Below are 21,058 nucleotides of genomic sequence, written 5' to 3' on the forward strand. Positions count from 1 at the left end.
CTCTCTCTCTCTCTCTCTCTAACTCTCTCTAACTCTCTCTAACTCTCTCTAACTCTCTGTAACTCTCTGTAACTCTCTGTAACTCTCTGTAACTCTCTGTAACTCTCTGTAACTCTCTGTAACTCTCTGTAACTCTCTGTAACTCTCTGTAACTCTCTCTAACTCTCTCTAACTCTCTCTAACTCTCTCTAACTCTCTCTAACTCTCTGTAACTCTCTGTAACTCTCTGTAACTCTCTGTAACTCTCTGTAACTCTCTGTAACTCTCTGTAACTCTCTCTAACTCTCTGTAACTCTCTGTAACTCTCTGTAACTCTCTGTAACTCTCTGTAACTCTCTGTAACTCTCTCTAACTCTCTCTAACTCTCTCTAACTCTCTGTCTCTGTCTTTCTCTCTCTATCTATCTCTCTCTCTCGCTCTGTCTCTCTGTCTCTCTCTCTCTCTATCTATCTGTATCTCTCTCTCTCTTCCCTGTCTCTCTCTCTCTATCTATCTGTATCTCTCTCTCTCTTCCCTGTCTCTCTCTCTCTATCTATCTGTATCTCTCTCTCTCTCTGTCTCTCTGTCTCTCTCTCTCACACGCTTTCTTGCGCTCATTCTCTCTCTCTTTCTCTCTCTCACGCTCTCTCGCTCTCCCTCTGTCTCTCTCTCTTTCTCTCTCTCATGCTCTCTCTCTCTCTCTCTCATGCTCTCTCGCTCACGCTCTCTCTGCTCCTCTCCCCCTCTACCCCCCCCCTCTCTCTCTCTCATTTCTCTCTCAGCTCTCTCTCCCTCTCTCTCCTTCTCCCTCTCTCCCCCTCTCAATTTAAAGGGATTTATTGGTATGGGAAAAACATGTTTACATTGCCAAAGCAAGTGAAATAGATAATAAACAAAAGTGAAATAAACAATAAAAAATTATCAATAAACATTACACTCACAAAAGTTCCAAAAGAATAAAGAAGTTTAAAATGTCATATTAGGTCTCTATAACGATGTGCAAATAGTTACATGAAAGTAGAAAAGGGAACAGAGCCCCAGGACCAGCTTGCTTAGAGGACTCTTCTCAGCTTCATCTCCCTGTAGGGGATGGCTTTGTTGTGGAAGGTTTGGGAATCACTTCCTTTTAGGTGGTTTTCTGCATTATTTGGTGTTTGTCCCATTTTGTGAATTCTTGGTTGGTGAGCGGATCCCAGACCTCAACCATAAAGGGTATTGGGTTCTATAACTGAGTTAAGCATTTTTGTCTTGCCTTGTCTCTCAGGTCGTTCACAGCTTTGTGGAACTTACCTGTGGCACTGATGTTTAGGCCAAGGTAGATATAGTTTTGTGTGGTCTAGAGCAATGTTGTCTGGATGGAATCTGTATTGTTGTTACTTTCTGTAACTCTCTGTAACTCTCTGTAACTCTCTGTGTAACTCTGTGTAACTCTGTGTAACTCTGTGTAACTCTGTGTAACTCTGTGTAACTCTGTGTAACTCTGTGTAACTCTCAATTCAATTCAATTCAAGGGGCTTTATTGGCATGGGAAACATGTGTTAACATTGCCAAAGCAAGTGAGGTAGACAACATACAAAAGTCAAATAAACAATAAAAATGAACAGCAAACATTACACACACAGAAGTTCCAAAACAATAAAGACACTACAAATGTCACTGTAACGGGTGACGCTCTCCTCATCCTCGGACGAGGTGAGGAGAGAGGGATCTGAAGACCAAAACGCAGGCTTTGGGAAATAAGCCATCTTTTATTTAATAACGATGATGGCAAACACGAAACGAAACAAACACTTTCAAAACTACAAAATAACAAAACGACGTTGACGAGACCTGAACATAAACTTACATAACTAAACATAAACTTACGTACAGGTAACAGACGACATCGAAACGAAAACGAAACAAACAAACGCTACAGTCCTATGTGGTACGAACATAACATACGGACACAGGAGACAATCACCCACAAACAAACAGTGAGAATGCCCTACCTAAATATGACTCTTAATTAGAGGCGAACGCAAACCACCTGCCTCTAATCAAGAGCCATACCAGGCAAACCAAAACCAACATAGAAACAGATAACATAGAATGCCCACCCAACCTCACGTCCTGACCAACTAACACACAAAAACTAACATAAATAGGTCAGGAACGTGACAGTACCCCCCCCACAAGGTGCGAACTCCGGACGCACCAGCACAAAGTCTAGGGGAGGGTCTGGGTGGGCATCTAACCACGGTGGTGGTTCAGGCTCGGGGCGCGGTTCCCACCCCACCATAATCCATCCTAACTTCCTCCCTCCAAGAATGTCCACCCTCTTTTGACCCCCACAAAATTCCCTTAACAACATATCTAATAGGGACAACACCGGGACAGAGAGATAAATCAAGAAAGAGGGATAGATAAGAATATAGAGGTAGAAAAAGATAGAGAGGGAGATCAGGATAGAGGGGCAACTCCGGACTGAAAGGCAGCTCCGGACAGAGAGACAGCTCTGGACTGATGGGCAGTTCTGGGTATCCAGCCTTTTCAGGCTGAAGGACAGCTCATGGCTGACTGACGAATCTCGATGCTCATGGCTGGCTGACGGCTCTCGACGCTCATGGCAGGCTGACGGCTCTCGACGCTCATGGCGCTCTGACGGCTCTGGCTGCTCATGGCTCTCTGACGGCTCTGGCTGCTCATGGCGCTCTGACGGCTCTGGCTGCTCATGGCTCGCTGGCGGCTCTGGCAGATCCTGTCTGGTTGGCGGCTCTGGCAGATCCTGTCTGGTTGGCGGCTCTGGCAGATCCTGTCTGGTTGGCGGCTCTGGCAGATCCTGTCTGGTTGGTGGCTCTGGCAGATCCTGTCTGGTTGGCGGCTCTGGCAGATCCTGTCTGGCTGACGGCTCTAGCGGCTCCTGTCTGGCTGACGGCTCTAGCGGCTCCTGTCTGGCTGACGGCTCTGTAGGCTCATGGCAGACGGGCGGCTTTGCAGGCTCATGGCAGACGGGCGGCTTTGCAGGCTCCTGGCAGACGGATGGCTCAGACGGCGCTGGGGAGACGGATGGTTCAGATGGCGCTGGGGAGACGGATGGCTCAGATGGCGCTGGGGAGACGGATGGCTCAGATGGCGCTGGGGAGACGGATGGCTCAGATGGCGCTGGGGAGACGGATGGCTCTGGCCGGATATGGCGCACTGTAGACCTGGTGCGTGGTGCCAGAACTGGAGGCACCGTGCTAATGACAAGCACCTTCCTACTAGTGCGGGGAGCAGGGACAGGGCACACTGTATTCTCAAAGCCTACTCTATCCCTGATGCGTGGTACCGGCACTGGTGACGCCGGGCTGAGGACAAGCACATCAGGATTAGTAGGAGGAGAATATACAGTGTGTACAGGGCTCTGGAGACGCACTGGTAGCTTAGTGCGTGGGGCCGGAACTGGAGGCACCGGGCTAGATACACGCACTACAGGGAGAGTGCGTGGAGGAGGAACAGGGCTCAGGATACGCACTGGTAGCCTAGTGCGTAGTGTATACACTGTAGGTACTAGGCTGGGGCGGGGAGGTGGTGCCGGAAATACCGGACCGTGGAGGCGTACTGGCACTCTTGAGCATTGAGCTTGCCCAACCTTACCTGGTTGAATACTCCCGATTGCCCGACCAGTGCGGGGAGGTGGAATAACCCGCACCGGGCTATGTAGGCGAACCGGGGAAACCATGCGTAAGGCAGGTGCCATGTATGCCGGCCCGAGGAGACGCACTGGAGACCAGACGCGTTGAGCCGGCCTCATGACACCTGGCTCAATACTCAATCTAGCCCTACCAGTGCGGGGAGGTGGAATAACCCGCACTGGGCTATGCACTCGTACAGGAGACACCGTGCGCTCTACTGCGTAACACGGCGCCTGCCCGTACTCCCGCTCTCCACGGTAAGCCTGGGAAGTGGGCGCAGGTCTCCTACCTGCCCTTGGCCCACCACCTCCTAGCCCCCCCCCAAGAAATTTTTGGGAATTACTTACGGGCTTTTTCGGCTTCCGTGCCAGACGCGTTCCCTCATAGCTCCGGTTCCTCTCTCCGGTAGCCTCCGCTCTCCTCAGTGCCTCCAGCTGTTCCCATGGGAGGCGATCTCTACCAGCTAGGATCTCCTCCCAAGTGTAGCAACCCTTTCCATCCAAAACCTCGTCCCATGTCCATTGCTCCTTTCTCTCCTGTCCCTTACTCCGTTTCGTTTTCCCTTGCCGCTTGGTCTTAGCTTGTTGGTGGGTGATTCTGTAACGGGTGACGCTCTCCTCATCCTCGGACGAGGTGAGGAGAGAGGGATCTGAAGACCAAAACGCAGGCTTTGGGAAATAAGCCATCTTTTATTTAATAACGATGATGGCAAACACGAAACGAAACAAACACTTTCAAAACTACAAAATAACAAAACGACGTTGACGAGACCTGAACATAAACTTACATAACTAAACATAAACTTACGTACAGGTAACAGACGACATCGAAACGAAAACGAAACAAACAAACGCTACAGTCCTATGTGGTACGAACATAACATACGGACACAGGAGACAATCACCCACAAACAAACAGTGAGAATGCCCTACCTAAATATGACTCTTAATTAGAGGCGAACGCAAACCACCTGCCTCTAATCAAGAGCCATACCAGGCAAACCAAAACCAACATAGAAACAGATAACATAGAATGCCCACCCAACCTCACGTCCTGACCAACTAACACACAAAAACTAACATAAATAGGTCAGGAACGTGACAGTCACACTATATATATGCAGTGTTGCAACAACGTACAAATGGCCAAAGCACACAAGTTAAAATAAACAAACATAGATATGGGCTGTATTTACAATGGTGTTTGTTCTTCACTGGTTGCCCTTTTCTGGTGGCAACAGGTCACAAATCTTGCTGCTGTGATGGCACACTGTGGAATTTCACCCAGTAGATATGGGAGTTTATCAAAATTGGATTTGTTTTCGAATTCTTTGTGGATCTGTGTAATCTGAGGGAAATATGTCTCTCTAATATGGTCATACATTGGGCAGGAGGTTAGGAAGTGCAGCTCAGTTTCCACCTCATTTTGTGGGCAGTGAGCACATAGCCTGTCTTCTCTTGAGAGCCATGTCTGCCTACGGCGGCCTTTCTCAATAGCAAGGCTATGCTCACTGAGTCTGTACATAGTCACTCTCTCTAACTCTCTCTAACTCTCTCTAACTCTGTAACTCTCTGTAACTCTCTGTAACTCTCTCTAACTCTCTGTAACTCTCTGTAACTCTCTGTAACTCTCTGTAACTCTCTCTAACTCTCTCTAACTCTCTGTAACTCTCTCTAACTCTGTAACTCTGTAACTCTCTCTAACTCTGTAACTCTCTCTAACTCTCTGTAACTCTCTGTAACTCTCTGTAACTCTCTGTAACTCTCTGTAACTCTCTGTAACTCTCTCTAACTCTCTCTAACTCTCTGTAACTCTCTGTAACTCGGTAACTCTAACTCTCTAACTCTCTCTAACTCTCTGTAACTCTCTGTAACTCTGTAACTCTCTCTAACTCTCTGTAACTCTCTGTAACTCTCTGTAACTCTCTCTAACTCTCTCTAACTTTCTGTAACTCTGAAACTCTAACTCTCTAACCTGTTGAGGATGGGGGCGCTGTTGAGACTATTTATGCTAATTGGGTAATTTTTGAAACGGCTTCCCACAAAATCCTTGATCGTACAATATGCATATTATTATTATTATTGGATAGAAAACAGTCTATAGTTTCTATAGGAGTTGAAATTTTGTCTCTAAGTGGAACAGAGCCCATTCTACAGCAATTTCCCTGACATGGAGTCAGATTTCAGAAATGTTGGCCACTGTTCTGAAGTCAGTTAAAAGGGTACTGTTATTGCTATGACTATACAGACACTGCTTACGTCTTCCCCTGGATGCCTTTACGTGATGACGATTTCAATGGGGTCGATTGCGCGTTCACAGGCCCTACAAATGAAAAAACCCTGAGGCTAGTCATTCTTTTGGAGCTGCGTCATGCGCCTAGAGGACACCGGCCCGCACCTGTTCCAAGCATTAGTGAAGGGGGTAATATTACTCGGGTCATGTTTCTACTCGTTATGGGAGTTAAAAACATCATAAGGTAGTTAACCTGTCTAGGATCAGCGTGGCGCTAGCGGCACTCCCCCCCCCCCCCCACTGAAAAACCAGTGCCGCGAAATTCAAAAAAAATATTTTTTTAAAATATTTAACTTTCACACATTAAAGTCCAATACAGCTAATGAAAGACACAGATCTTATGAATCCAGTCAACATTTCCGATTTTTAAAATGTTTTACAGGGAAGACACAATATGTAAAGATGTACATCTATTACCTAAAAAACACATTAGCATATTCCACCATCTTTTATTTGTCCACCAACACCAGTAGCCATCACCAATTCGGCTAAACTAAGATATTTATAGCCCCTAACCAACAAAAAAACTCATTAGATGACAGTCTGATAACATATTTATGGTATGGGATAGGTTTTGTTAGAAAAAAGTGCATATTTCAGGTATATGGCATAGTTTACAATTGCACCCACCATCACAAATGGACTAGAATAATTACAATGAGCAACGTGTTTACCTAACTACTAATCATCAAACATTTCGTAAAAATACACAGCATACACGAATCGAAAGACACAGATCCTGTGAATACAGACAATATTTCAGATTTTCTAAGTGTCTTACAGCGAAAACACAATAAATCGTTATATTAGCTTAGCACATAGCAATTAGCAGCCCAGCATTGATTCTAGCCAAAGTGAGCGATAAAAGTCAACATCGCCAAAAGATATTAATTTTTTCACTAACCTTCTCAGAATTCTTCTGATGACACTCCTGTAACATCACATTACAACATGCATATACAGTTTGATCGAAAATGTTTATATTTAGCCACCAAAATCATGGTTAGACAATGTGAAATGTAGACAAGCTGGTAAAGAAAACGTCCTTGCGCCACTTAGACAGTGATCTACTCTTATACATAAATACTCATAAACGTGACTAAAAAATATAGGGTGGACAGGGATTGATAGACAATTTAATTCTTAATACAATTGCGTTATTACATTTTTTAATTTATCCTTACTTTTCAATACAGTTTGCGCCAAGCGAAGCTACGTCAAAAAACATGGCGTCCTAAGCCACTAAAATGTTTCGACAGAAACACGATTTATCATAATAAAAATGTCCTACCTTGAGCTGTTCTTCCATCAGTATCTTGGGCAAAGGATCCTTTCTTGGGAGAAATCGTCTTTTGGTGGAAAGCTGTCCTCTTGCCATGTGGAAATGTCAACTACGTTCGGGATGAACTGAAAAGCGTGACCAACTTTTCACATCGTTGCAAAAATAAATGTCCCAAAATCGCACTAAACGGATATAAATTGCTATAAAACGCTTTAAATTAACTACTTTGTGATGTTTGTAACTCCTATAACGAGTGAAAAGATGACCGGAGAAATATAACAGGCTAAACTAACGCTTGGAACAGGAGAGGGTCGGTGTCTTCCACGCGCGTTACGCAGCAAGAAAAGACTTGCTAGCTAAAGGTTTTTTTCATTTGTAGGGCCTGTGAACGAGCAATCGAGCCCGTTGGAATCGTCATCACGTAAAGGCATCCAGGGGAAGACGTAAGAAGTGTCCGTATAGTCATAGCAACGACAGTGCCCGTTTAAATGACTTCAGAAAAGTGGCCAACGTTTCTCAAATCTGACTCCATGTCAGGGAAATTGCTGTAGAATGGGCTCTGTTCCACTTAGAGACAAAATTTCAACTCCTATAGAAACTATAGACTGTTTTCTATCCAATAATAATAATAATATGCATATTGTACGATCAAGGATTTTGTGGGAAGCCGTTTAAAAAATTAGCCACATTGGCATAAATAGTCTAAACAGCGCCCCCATCCCCAACAGGTTAATTTAAAGCGTTTTATAGCAATTTATATCCGTTTAGTGCGATTTTGGGACATTTATTTCTTTAACGCTGTGAATAGCTGGGCACGCTTTCAGTTCATCCCGAACGCAGTTGGCATTTCCACATGGCAAGAGGACAGCTTTCCACCAAAAGACGATTACTCCCAAGAAAGGATCCTTTGCCCAAGATACTGATGGAAGAACAGCTCAAAGTAGGACATTTTTATTATGATAAATCGTGTTTCTGTCGAAACATTTTAGTGGCTTAGGACGCCATGTTTTTTGACGTAGCTTCGCTTGGCGCAAACTGTATTGAAAAGTAAGGATAAATTAAAAAATGTAATTCCGCAATTGTATTAAGAATTAAATTGTCTATCAATCCCTGTCCACCCTATATTTTTTAGTCACGTTTATGAGTATTTATGTATAAGAGTAGATCACTGTCTAAGTGGCGCAAGGACATTTTCTGACCAGCTGAGCTACATTTCACATTGTCTAACCATGATTTTGGTGGCTAAATATAAACATTTTCGATCAAACTCTATATGGATTGTGTAATATGATGTTACAGGAGTGTCATCTGAAGAATTCTGAGAAGGTTAGTGAAAAAATTAATATATTTTTGGCGATGTTGACGTTATCGCCCACTTTGGCTAGAATCAATGCTGGGCTGCTATGTGCTATGTGCTATGCTAATATAACGATTTATTGTGTTTTCGCTGTAAGACACTTAGAAAATCTGAAATATTGTCTGTATTCACAGGATCTGTGTCTTTCGATTCGTGTATGCTGTGTATTTTTACGAAATGTTTGATGATTAGTAAGTAGGTAAACACGTTGCTCAATGTAGTTTTTCTAGTCCATTTGTGACGGTGGGTGCAATTGTAACCTATGCCATCTACCTGAAATATGCACTTTTTTCTAACAAAACCTATCCCATACCATAAATATGTTATCAGACTGTCATCTGATGAGTTTTTTTGTTGGTTAGGGGCTATAAATATCTTAGTTTAGCCGAATTGGTGATGGCTACTGGTGTTGGTGGACAAATAAAAGATGGTGGATTATGCTAATGTGTTTTTAGGTAATAGATGTACATCTTTACATATTGTGTCTTCCCTGTAAAACATTTTAAAAATCGGACATGTTGACTGGATTCACAAGATCTGTGTCTTTCATTAGCTGTATTGGACTTTAATGTGTGAAAGTTAAATATTTAAAAAAAATATTTTTTTTGAATTTCGCGGCGCTGGTTTTTCAGTGGGGGGGGGGGGGGTGTGCCGCTAGCGGCACGCTGATCCTGGACAGGCTAACTCTCTCTAACTCTCTGTAACTCTCTCTAACTCTGTAACTCTCTCTAACTCTGTAACTCTCTGTAACTCTCTGTAACTCTCTGTAACTCTCTGTAACTCTCTCTAACTCTCTGTAACTCTCTGTACCTCTCTGTAGCTCTCTCTAACTCTCTCTAACTCTCTGTAACTCTCTGTAACTCTCTCTAACTCTGTAACTCTCTGTAACTCTCTGTAACTCTCTGTAACTCTCTGTAACTCTCTGTAACTCTCTCTAACTCTGTAACTCTCTGTAACTCTCTGTAACTCTCTGTAACTCTCTGTAACTCTCTGTAAATCTCTGTAACTTTCTCTAACTCTCTCTAACTCTCTGTAACTCTCTCTAACTCTGTAACTTTCTCTAACTCTCTCTAACTCTCTGTAACTCTCTGTAACTTTCTCTAACTCTCTCTAACTCTCTGTAACTCTCTGTAACTTTCTCTAACTCTCTCTAACTCTCTGTAACTCTCTGTAACTTTCTCTAACTCTCTGTAACTCTCTGTAACTCTCTCTAACTCTCTCTAACTCTTTTTAACTCTCTGTAACTCTCTGTAACTCTAACTCTGTAACTCTCTGTAACTCTCTGTAACTCTCTGTAACTCTGTAACTCTCTGTAACTCTCTGTAACTCTCTGTAACTCTCTGTAACTCTCTGTAACTCTCTGTAACTCTCTCTAACTCTGTAACTCTCTGTAACTCTCTGTAACTCTCTGTAACTCTCTGTAACTCTCTGTAACTCTCTGTAACTCTCTGTAACTCTCTGTAACTCTCTCTAACTCTCTCTAACTCTCTGTAACTCTGTAACTCTCTCTAACTCTCTCTAACTCTCTGTAACTCTCTCTAACTCTCTGTAACTCTCTGTAACTCTCTGTAACTCTCTGTAACTCTCTCTAACTCTCTCTAACTCTGTAACTCTCTGTAACTCTCTGTAACTCTCTGTAACTCTCTGTAACTCTCTGTAACTCTCTGTAACTCTCTGTAACTCTATCTCACTCTCTGTAACTCTCTCTAACTCTCTGTAACTCTCTCTAACTCTCTCTAACTCTCTCCAACTCTCTCTAACTCTGTAACTCTCTCTAACTCTGTAACTCTCTCTAACTCTGTAACTCTCTGTAACTCTCTGTAACTCTCTGTAACTCTCTGTAACTCTCTGTAACTCTCTGTAACTCTCTGTAACTCTCTGTAACTCTCTGTAACTCTATCTCACTCTCTGTAACTCTCTCTAACTCTCTGTAACTCTCTGTAACTCTGTAACTCTAACTCTCTCTGAGTCTACCACATCATGTTATTAGTGCTAGGTCTGGTTCACAGCCAGTCAGTGCAGTAAGTCTGTCAATCTGTCAGTCAGTCAGTGCAGTCAGTCAGTCAGTCAGTCAGACAGTCAGTCAGTGCAGTAAGTCTGTCAATCTGTCAGTCAGTCAGTGCAGTCAGTCAGTCAGTCAGTCAGTCAGTCAGTCAGTCAGTGCAGTAAGTCAGTCAGTCAGTCAGTCAGTCAGTCAGTCAGTGCAGTAAGTCTGTCAATCTGTCAGTCAGTCAGTCAGTCAGTCAGTCAGTCAGACCCCCTCCCTGCTAATCATTCACCACCAGTACTGATCAAAGAGACTAGAATTGAATAAATTTAACCAGGGAATCAGCTGTCCACTTCAATAACAACCAGGGAATCAGCTGTCCACTTCAATAACAACCAGGGAATCAGCTGTCTGCTTCAATAACAACCAGGGAATCAGCTGTCTGCTTCAATAACAACCAGGGAATCAGCTGTCCGCTTCAATAACAACACAGGGAATCAGCTGTCGGCTTCAATAACAAACAGGGAATCAGCTGTCTGCTTCAATAACAACCAGGGAATCAGCTGTCCGCTTCAATAACAACACAGGGAATCAGCTGTCCACTTCAATAACAAACAGGGAATCAGCTGTCTGCTTCAATAACAACCAGGGAATCAGCTGTCCACTTCAATAACAACCAGGGAATCAGCTGTCCACTTCAATAACAACCAGGGAATCAGCACCCCTCAAATGGCAAAGTATGGAATGTTAACCCCCTAATAGCAACACACAGAACCTGCTCCACTCCAATAGCAACACACAGAACCTGCTCCACTCCAATAGCAACACACAGAACCTGCTCCACTCCAATAGCAACACACAGAACCTGCTCCACTCCAATAGCAACACACAGAACCTGCTCCACTCCAATAGCAACACACAGAACCTGCTCCACTCCAATAGCAACACACAGAACCTGCTCCACTCCAATAGCAACACACAGAACCTGCTCCACTCCAATAGCAACACACAGAACCTGCTCCACTCCAATAGCAACACACAGAACCTGCTCCACTCCAATAGCAACACACAGAACCTGCTCCACTCCAATAGCAACACACAGAACCTGCTCCACTCCAATAGCAACACACAGAACTTGCTCCACTCCAATAGCAACACACAGAACCTGCTCCACTCCAATAGCACTGCATAGGGACACACACAGACAGAAACTTCTCACTGGGAAGCTTTATTAACCAGGCCAATTAAATGACTGGGACACAGCCAGCCAGCCAGCCAGCCAGTCAGCCAGCCAGCCAGCCAGTTAGCTAAATCTCAGAGGATTAAACTCCTACACATCATTTAACATGAATGGCCCTCTGTCTGGAGAGCCTGGAGTTATGGAGTGAATAACCTACAGTACAGACAGTGGATGCATCCCGAATGGCATTCCCTATGGGCCTTAGTCAAACGTCGTGCACTATAAAGGGAATAGGGTGCCAATTGGGACGTAGCCAATGTTAATGTGATGCCACTCCTCCTGAGGGATCGTGGGTCTAACAGTGGCTGCTTAGTGACTCCTATCAGTCAAAGGGTTGGACTCTGTCCACAGACGATGCCATCGCACTGCACACTGTCCTATCCCATCTGGACAAGAGGAATACCTATGTAACAATGAAGTTCAATGATTACAGCTCAGCATTCAACACCATAGTACCCTCCAAGCTCATCATTAAGGTCGAGGCCCTGGGTCTGAACACCACCCTGTGCAACTGGGTCCTGGACATCCTGACGGGTCGCCCCCAGGTGGTGAAGGTAGGAAACAACATCTACACTTCGCTGATCCTCAACACTGGGGCCCCACAAGGGTGCGTTCTCAGCCCTCTCCTGTACTCCCTGTTCACCCACGACTGCGTGGCCACGCACACCTCCAACTCAATCATCAAGTTTTCTGACCACACAACAGTAGTAGGCCTGATTACCTACGATAATGAGACAGCCTACAGGGAGGATGATGAGACAGCCTACAGGGAGGAGGTGAGGGGCCTACAGGGAGGATGACGAGACAGCCGACAGGGAGGATGAGGAGACAGCCTACAGGGAGGTTGACGAGACGGTCTACAGGGAGGAGGTGAGGGGCCTACAGGGAGGATGACGAGACAGCCTACAGGGAGGATGAGGCGACAGCCTACAGGGAGGATGACGAGACAGCCTACAGGGAGGATGACGAGACAGCCTACAGGGAGGATGATGAGACAGCCTACAGGGAGGATGAGGAGACAGCCTACAGGGAGGATGACGAGACGGCCTACAGGGAGGATGACGAGACGGCCTACAGGGAGGATGAGGAGACAGCCTACAGGGAGGATGACGAGACAGCCTACAGGGGGGATGACGAGACAGCCTACAGGGAGGATGACGAGACAGCCTACAGGGAGGATGATGAGACAGGCTACAGGGAGGATGATGAGACAGGCTACAGGGAGTGGATGATGGGACAGCCTACAGGGAGGATGACGAGACAGCCTACAGGGAGGATGACGAGACAGCCTACAGGGAGGATGACGAGACAGCCTACAGGGAGGATGATGAGACGGCCTACAGGGAGGAGGTGAGGGGCCTACAGGGAGGATGACGAGACAGCACTACAGGGAGGATGATGAGACAGGCTACAGGGAGGATGATGAGACAGGCTACAGGGAGTGGATGATGAGACAGCCTACAGGGAGGATGACGAGACAGCCTACAGGGAGGATAACGAGACAGCCTACAGGGAGGATGATGAGACAGCCTACAGGGAGGATGATGAGACAGCCTACAGGGAGGATAATGAGACAGTCTACAGGGAGGATGATGAGACGGCCTACAGGGAGGATGACGAGACAGCCTACAGGGAGGATGATGAGACAGCCTACAGGGAGGATGATGAGACAGCCTACAGGGGGGATGATGAGACAGCCTACAGGCAGGATGACGAGACGGCACTACAGGGAGGATGACGAGACAGCCTACAGGGAGGATGATGAGACAGCCTACAGGGAGGATGATGAGACAGGCTACAGGGGGGATGACGAGACAGCCTACAGGGAGGATGACGAGACAGCCTACAGGGAGGATGATGAGACAGTCTACAGGGAGGATGAGGAGACAGCCTACAGGCAGGATGACGAGACAGCCTACAGGGAGGATGATGAGACGGCCTACAGGGAGGATGAGGAGACAGCCTACAGGGAGGATGATGAGACAGCCTACAGGGAGGATGATGAGACAGCCTACAGGGAGGATGATGAGACAGTCTACAGGGAGGATGATGAGACAGCCTACAAGGAGGATGACGAGACGGCACTACAGGGAGGATGATGAGACAGCCTACAGGGAGGATGACGAGACGGCCTACAGGGAGGAGGTGAGGGGCCTACAGGGAGGATGACGAGAGAGCCTACAGGGAGGATGACGAGACGGCCTACAGGGAGGATGACGAGACGGCCTACATGGAGGATGAGGAGACAGCCTACAGGGAGGATGACGAGACAGCCTACAGGGAGGATGACGAGACAGCCTACAGGGAGGAGATGAGGGGCCTACAGGGAGGATGACGAGACAGCCTACAGGGAGGATGATGAGACAGCCTACAGGGAGGATGACGAGACGGCCTACAGGGAGGATGATGAGACAGCCTACAGGGAGGATGACGAGACAGCCTACAGGGAGGATGACGAGACAGCCTACAGGGAGGATGACGAGACAGCCTACAGGGAGGATGACGAGACAGCCTACAGGGAGGATGATGAGACAGCCTACAGGGAGGATGACGAGACAGCCTACAGGGAGGATGACGAGACGGCCTACAGGGAGGAGGTGAGGGGCCTACAGGGAGGATGACGAGACAGCACTACAGGGAGGATGATGAGACAGGCTACAGGGAGGATGATGAGACAGGCTACAGGGAGTGGATGATGAGACAGCCTACAGGGAGGATGACGAGACAGCCTACAGGGAGGATGACGAGACAGCCTACAAGGAGGATGATGAGACAGCCTACAGGGAGGATGATGAGACAGCCTACAGGGAGTGGATGATGAGACAGCCTACAGGGAGGATGATGAGACAGCCTACAGGGAGGATGACGAGACAGCCTACAGGGAGGATGACGAGACAGCCTACAGGGAGGATGACGAGACAGCCTACAGGGAGGAGGTGAGGGGCCTACAGGGAGGATGACGAGACAGCCTACAGGGAGGATGACGAGACAGCCTACAGGGAGGATAATGAGACGGCCTACAGGGAGGATGACGAGACAGCCTACAGGGAGGATAATGAGACGGCCTACAGGGAGGAGGTGAGGGGCCTACAGGGAGGAGGATGAGACAGCCTACAGGGAGGATGACGAGACAGCCTACAGGGAGGATGAGGAGACAGCCTACAGGGAGGATGATGAGACAGTCTACAGGGAGGAGGTGAGGGGCCTACAGGGAGGATGAGGAGACAGCCTACAGGGGGGATGACGAGACAGCCTACAGGGAGGATGAGACAGCCTACAGGGAGGATGATGAGACAGTCAACAGGGAGGATAACGAGACAGCCTACAGGGAGGATAATGAGACAACCTACAGGGAGGATGACGAGACAGCCTACAGGGAGGATGATGAGACAGCCTACAGGCAGGATGACGAGACGGCACTACAGGGAGGATGACGAGACAGCCTACAGGGAGGATGATGAGACAGCCTACAGGGAGGATGATGAGACAGGCTACAGGGGGGATGACGAGACAGCCTACAGGGAGGATGATGAGACAGCCTACAGGGAGGATGACGAGACAGCCTACAGGGAGGATGATGAGACAGGCTACAGGGGGGATGACGAGACAGCCTACAGGGAGGATGATGAGACAGCCTACAGGGAGGATGATGAGACAGCCTACAGGGAGGATGACTAGACGGCACTACAGGGAGGATGACTAGACGGCACTACAGGGAGGATGACTAGACGGCACTACAGGGAGGATGACGAGACGGCACTACAGGGAGGATGACGAGACGGCCTACAGGGAGGATAACGAGAGCCTACAGGGAGGATGATGAGACAGCCTACAGGGAGGATGATGAGACAGCCTACAGGGAGGATGATGAGACAGCCTACAGGGAGGATGACTAGACGGCACTACAGGGAGGATGACGAGACGGCACTACAGGGAGGATGACTAGACAGCCTACAGGGAGGATGATGAGACAGGCTACAGGGAGGATGACTAGACGGCACTACAGGGAGGATGACTAGACGGCACTACAGGGAGGATGATGAGACAGGCTACAGGGAGGATGACTAGACGGCACTACAGGGAGGATGATGAGACACACTACAGGGAGGATGATGAGACACACTATAGGGAGGATGACGAGACAGCCTACAGGGAGGATGACTAGACAGCCTACAGGGAGGATGATGAGACAGGCTACAGGGAGGATGACTAGACAGCCTACAGGGAGGATGATGAGACACACTACAGGGAGGATGACGAGACGGCACTACAGGGAGGATGACTAGACGGCACTACAGGGAGGATGATGAGACAGCCTACAGGGAGGATGACGAGACGGCCTACAGGGAGGATGATGAGACGGCCTACAGGGAGGATGACGAGACGGCCTACAGGGAGGATGATGAGACGGCCTACAGGGAGGATGACGAGACAGCCTACAGGGAGGATGATGAGACAGCCTACAGGGAGGATGACGAGATGGCCTACAGGGAGGATGACGAGACGGCCTACAGGGAGGATAATGAGACAGCCTACAGGGAGGATGATGAGACACACTACAGGGAGGATGACGAGACAGCCTACAGGGAGGATGACGAGACAGCCTACAGGGAGGATGGGGGCCCTGGGAGTGTGGTGCCAGGAAAATAACCTCTCACTCAACGTCAACAAAACAAAAGAGATTTCAGGAAACATCAGAGGGTGCACCCCCCTATCCACATCGACAGGACAGCAGTAGATAGACAATCTGAAATCAACCGTTTCCAGCTACAATAGTCAGTTACAACATTAACAATTTCTACACTGTGATCAAAAATGTGATTTTCTTATAAAAACAAGGACATTTCTAAGTGACCCCAAACTTTTGAACGGTAGTGTACATATTGTTTTCTATTCTACTGTATTTTAGTCAATGCCACTCCGACATTGCTCGTCCTAATATTTATCATTTCTTAATTCCATTCTTTTACTTTTAGATGTGTGTGTATTGTTGTGTATTGTTAGGTATTGCTCCACTGTCGGAGCTAGGAACACAAGTATTTCGCTACACCCCCAATACCATCTGCTAAATATGTGTGTGACCAATACAATTAGATTTTATTTAATTTGCCCTCAGGCCAAATTACCCGATGTGTCAATGACCACTGGCACTGCTCAGGTTATTACCATTAGTTACCCACCTCATCGCCAAAATAGTCCTCAATCATGACCCTTTTGACTGGCAGAGAAGTCTGGTTCAATTACCCCGGCACTTTTAGCTTGCAATCATTCATAATTACAATATATATATATAGAGAGAGAGAGAGAGAGAGAGAGAGAGAGAGAGAGAGAGAGAGAGAGAGAGAGAGAGAGAGAGAGAGAGAGAGAGAGAGAGAGACAGAGAGACAGAGACACAGAGACAGAGACACAGAGACACAGAGACACAGAGACACAGAGACACAGAGACACAGAGACACAGAGACACAGAGACACAGAGAGACAGAGAGACAGAGAGACAGAGAGACAGAGAGAGAGCAAGCCAGATGACAGTAGGAGAGGACACACAACTGTTAAGTGACATTAGCTGTTAGTATAGTTTTATATATTTTATTTCAACAGGGAGTCATGCTGAGTCCAAGGTCTCTTTCACAGCTGATCCCTGTATACACATCAATACAACTCAATATATACTAAAAACATCACTAAACATATCAATACACATCAATACACCTCAATATATACTAAACATATCACTATTCACATCAATACACCTCAATATACACTAAAAACATCACTAAACACATCAATACACATCAATATACCTCAATATATACTAAACACAACACTATTTGCATCACTATTTACATCAATACACCTCAATATACACTAAAGACATCATTAAACACATCATTAAACACATCACTAAACACATCACTATTCACATCAATGCACCTCAATATACACTATTCACATCAATACAAATCAATACACCTCAATATACACTAAAGACATCATTAAACACATCATTAAACACATCACTAAACACATCACTATTCACATCAATGCACCTCAATATACACTATTCACATCAATACAAATCAATACACCTCAATATACACTAAAGACATCATTAAACACATCATTAAACACATCACTAAACACATCACTATTTACATCAATACACCTCAATATACACTATCCACATCACTATTCACATCAATGCACCTCAATATACACTAAACACATCACTATTTACATCAATACACCTCAATATACATTATTCACATCACTATTCACATCAATGCACCTCAATATACACTAAACACATTGCTAGTCACATCAATGTTCACATCAATGTTCACATCACTATTCACACCAATTTTCACATCAATGGTCACATCAATACATGAAAAGCAAAACACAATCATAGAAAACAAACATATTTTTCAGTGAAAAGGTCCTCCTTTTCATTACTTACTTCACTGACTTACTCCAGTTACTTACTTTAAAAAGATGTAACCTTTAACTAGGCAAGTCAGTTTTAAGAACAAATTCGGCCTACCGGGGAACAGTGGGTTGTTTTGTCAGAGGCAGAACGACAGATGTTTACCTTGTCAGCTCGGGGATTCAATCCAGCAACCTTTCGGTTACTGGCCCAACGCTCTAACCACTTACTTCTGTAACTTACTTCTGTAACTTACTTCTGTAACTTACTTCATGTACTTACTTCATGTACTTACTTCTGTTACTAGTAGTTACTTAATTCAGTTACTTACTTCAGTTACTTACTCAGTTACTAGTAGTTACTTACTTCAGTTATTTACTTATTTACTTCAGTTACTTACTTCAGTTACTTACTGCATGTACTTACTTCTGTTACTAGTAGTTACTTAATTCAGTTACTTACTTCAGTTACTTACTCAGTTACTAGTAGTTACTTACTTCAGTTATTTACTTATTTACTTCAGTTACTTACTTCAGTTACTTACTTCATGTACTCACTTCTGTTACTAGTAGTTACTTACTTCAGTTACTTACTTCATGTACTTACTTCTGTTACTAGTAGTTACTTAATTCAGTTACTTACTTCAGTTACTTACTCAGTTACTAGTAGTTACTTACTTCAGTTATTTACTTATTTACTTCAGTTACTTACTTCAGTTACTTACTTCATGTACTTACTTCTGTTACTAGTAGTTACTTAATTCAGTTACTTACTTCAGTTACTTACTCAGTTACTAGTAGTTACTTACTTCTGTACCTTACTTCAGTTGCTAGTAGTTACTTACTTCAGTTACTAGTGGTTACATACTTAAGTTACTAGTAGTTACTTACTTCAGTTATTTACTTATTTACTTCAGTTTCTTACTTCAGTTACCAGTAGTTTCTTACTTCAGTTACTTACTCAGTTACTAGTAGTTACTTACTTCAGTTATTTACTTATTTACTTCAGTTACTTACTTCAGTTACTTACTTCGTGTACTTACTTCTGTTACTAGTAGTTACTTACTTCTGTAACTTACTTCAGTTGCTAGTAGTTACTTACTTCAGTTACTAGTGGTTACATACTTAAGTTACTAGTAGTTACTTACTTCAGTTATTTACTTATTTACTTCAGTTACTTACTTCAGTTACCAGTAGTTACTTACTTCAGTTACCAGTAGTTTCTTACTTCAGTTACTTACTTCAGTTACTTACTTCAGTTACTAGTAGTTACTTACTTCAGTTACTTACTCAGTTACTTACTCAGTTATTAGTAGTTACTTAGCCACTACATTCTGTACGTTGACGACAAAGCCAAGCTATGTGTCCGTCACATTAGTAAGTATTGACTATGACTAATAGCTGTGACTGGTGTTTATGTGTTTGTGTGTGTGTGTGTGTGTGTGTGTGTGTGTGTCCATCCGTTAGGTACCTTACTTACTTCTGTTACTTTCTTGAGTTACAAGTAGTTACTTACTTCTGTTACTTACTTCAGTCACTTACTTCAGTTACTTACTCAGATACTTACTTCTGTTACATTCTTAAGTTACTTGTAGTTACTTACTCCAGTTACTTACTTCAGCCACTTACTTCAGTTACTTACTCAGATACTTACTTCTGTTACTTTCTTAAGTTACTTGTAGTTACTTACTTCAGTTACTTACTTCAGTTACTTACTCAGTCACTTACTTCAATTACTTACTTCAGTTACTAGTTGTTACTTACTCAGTTACTTACTTCAATTACTTACTTCAGTTACTAGTAGTTACTTACTTCAGTTACTTACTTCAGTTACTTACTCAGTTACTAGTAGTTACTTACTCAGTTACTTACTCAGTTACTAGTAGTTACTTACTCAGTTACTTACTCAGTTACTAGTAGTTACTTACTCAGTTACTTACTCAGTTACTTACTCAGTTATTAGTAGTTACTAGTAGTTACTTACTTCAGTTACTTACTCAGTTACTAGTAGTTACTTACTCAGTTACTTACTCAGTTACTTACTCAGTTATTAGTAGTTACTAGTAGTTACTTACTTCAGTTACTTACTCAGTTACTAGTAGTTACTTAGCCACTACATTCTGTACGTTGACGACAAAGCCCAAGCTATGTGTCCGTCACATTAGTAAGTATTGACTATGACTAATAGCTGTGCCTGGTATTTATGTGTTTATGTGTGTGTGTGTGTGTGTGTGTGTCCATCCGTTAGGTACCTTACTTACTTCTGTTACTTTCTTGAGTTACAAGTAGTTACTTACTTCTATTACTTACTTCAGTCACTTACTTCAGTTACTTACTCAGATACTTACTTCTGTTACTTTCTTGAGTTACAAGTAGTTACTTACTTCTATTACTTACTTCAGTCACTTACTTCAGTTACTTACTCAGATACTTACTTCAGTTACTTACTCAGTTACTTACTTCAGTTACTTACTCAGTTACTAGTAGTTACTTAGCCACTACATTCTGTACGTTGACGACAAAGCCCAAGCTATGTGTCCGTCACATTAGTAAGTATTGACTATGACTAATAGCTGTGCCTGGTGTTTATGTGTTTGTGTGTGTGTGTATGTTTATGTGTGTGTGTGTGTGTGTGTGTGTGTGTGTGTGTGTGTGTGTGTGTGTGTGTGTGTGTGTGTGTGTGTGTGTGTGTGTGTGTGTGTGTGTGTGTGTGTGTGTGTGTGTGTGTGTGTGTGTGTGTGTGTGTGTGTGTGTGTGTGTGTCCATCCGTTAGGTACCTTATCCCGTCTCTGGACCGCTCCCATGCTGGTTTCTACAGATGCATCGTCAGAAACAGAGTAGG

At 44.8% G+C, this 21,058-nt stretch overlaps 1 protein-coding gene across 1 annotated transcript in view; it reads left to right on the forward strand.

Moving 5' to 3' along the window:
• sdk2a (sidekick cell adhesion molecule 2a) overlaps positions 1-21,058 on the forward strand; it is a 163,004-nt gene that overhangs the window by 18,958 nt on the left and 122,988 nt on the right. Inside the window, exon 2 of the mRNA XM_055910703.1 lies at positions 20,990-21,058. This exon is cut by the window's right edge and continues 38 nt beyond it. Coding sequence (XP_055766678.1) covers positions 20,990-21,058 — 69 coding nt within the window. The remainder of the gene's footprint in view (positions 1-20,989) is intronic.

This window comes from Salvelinus fontinalis, unplaced genomic scaffold, assembly GCF_029448725.1.
Source record: "Salvelinus fontinalis isolate EN_2023a unplaced genomic scaffold, ASM2944872v1 scaffold_0024, whole genome shotgun sequence".
NCBI lineage: Eukaryota > Metazoa > Chordata > Actinopteri > Salmoniformes > Salmonidae > Salvelinus > Salvelinus fontinalis.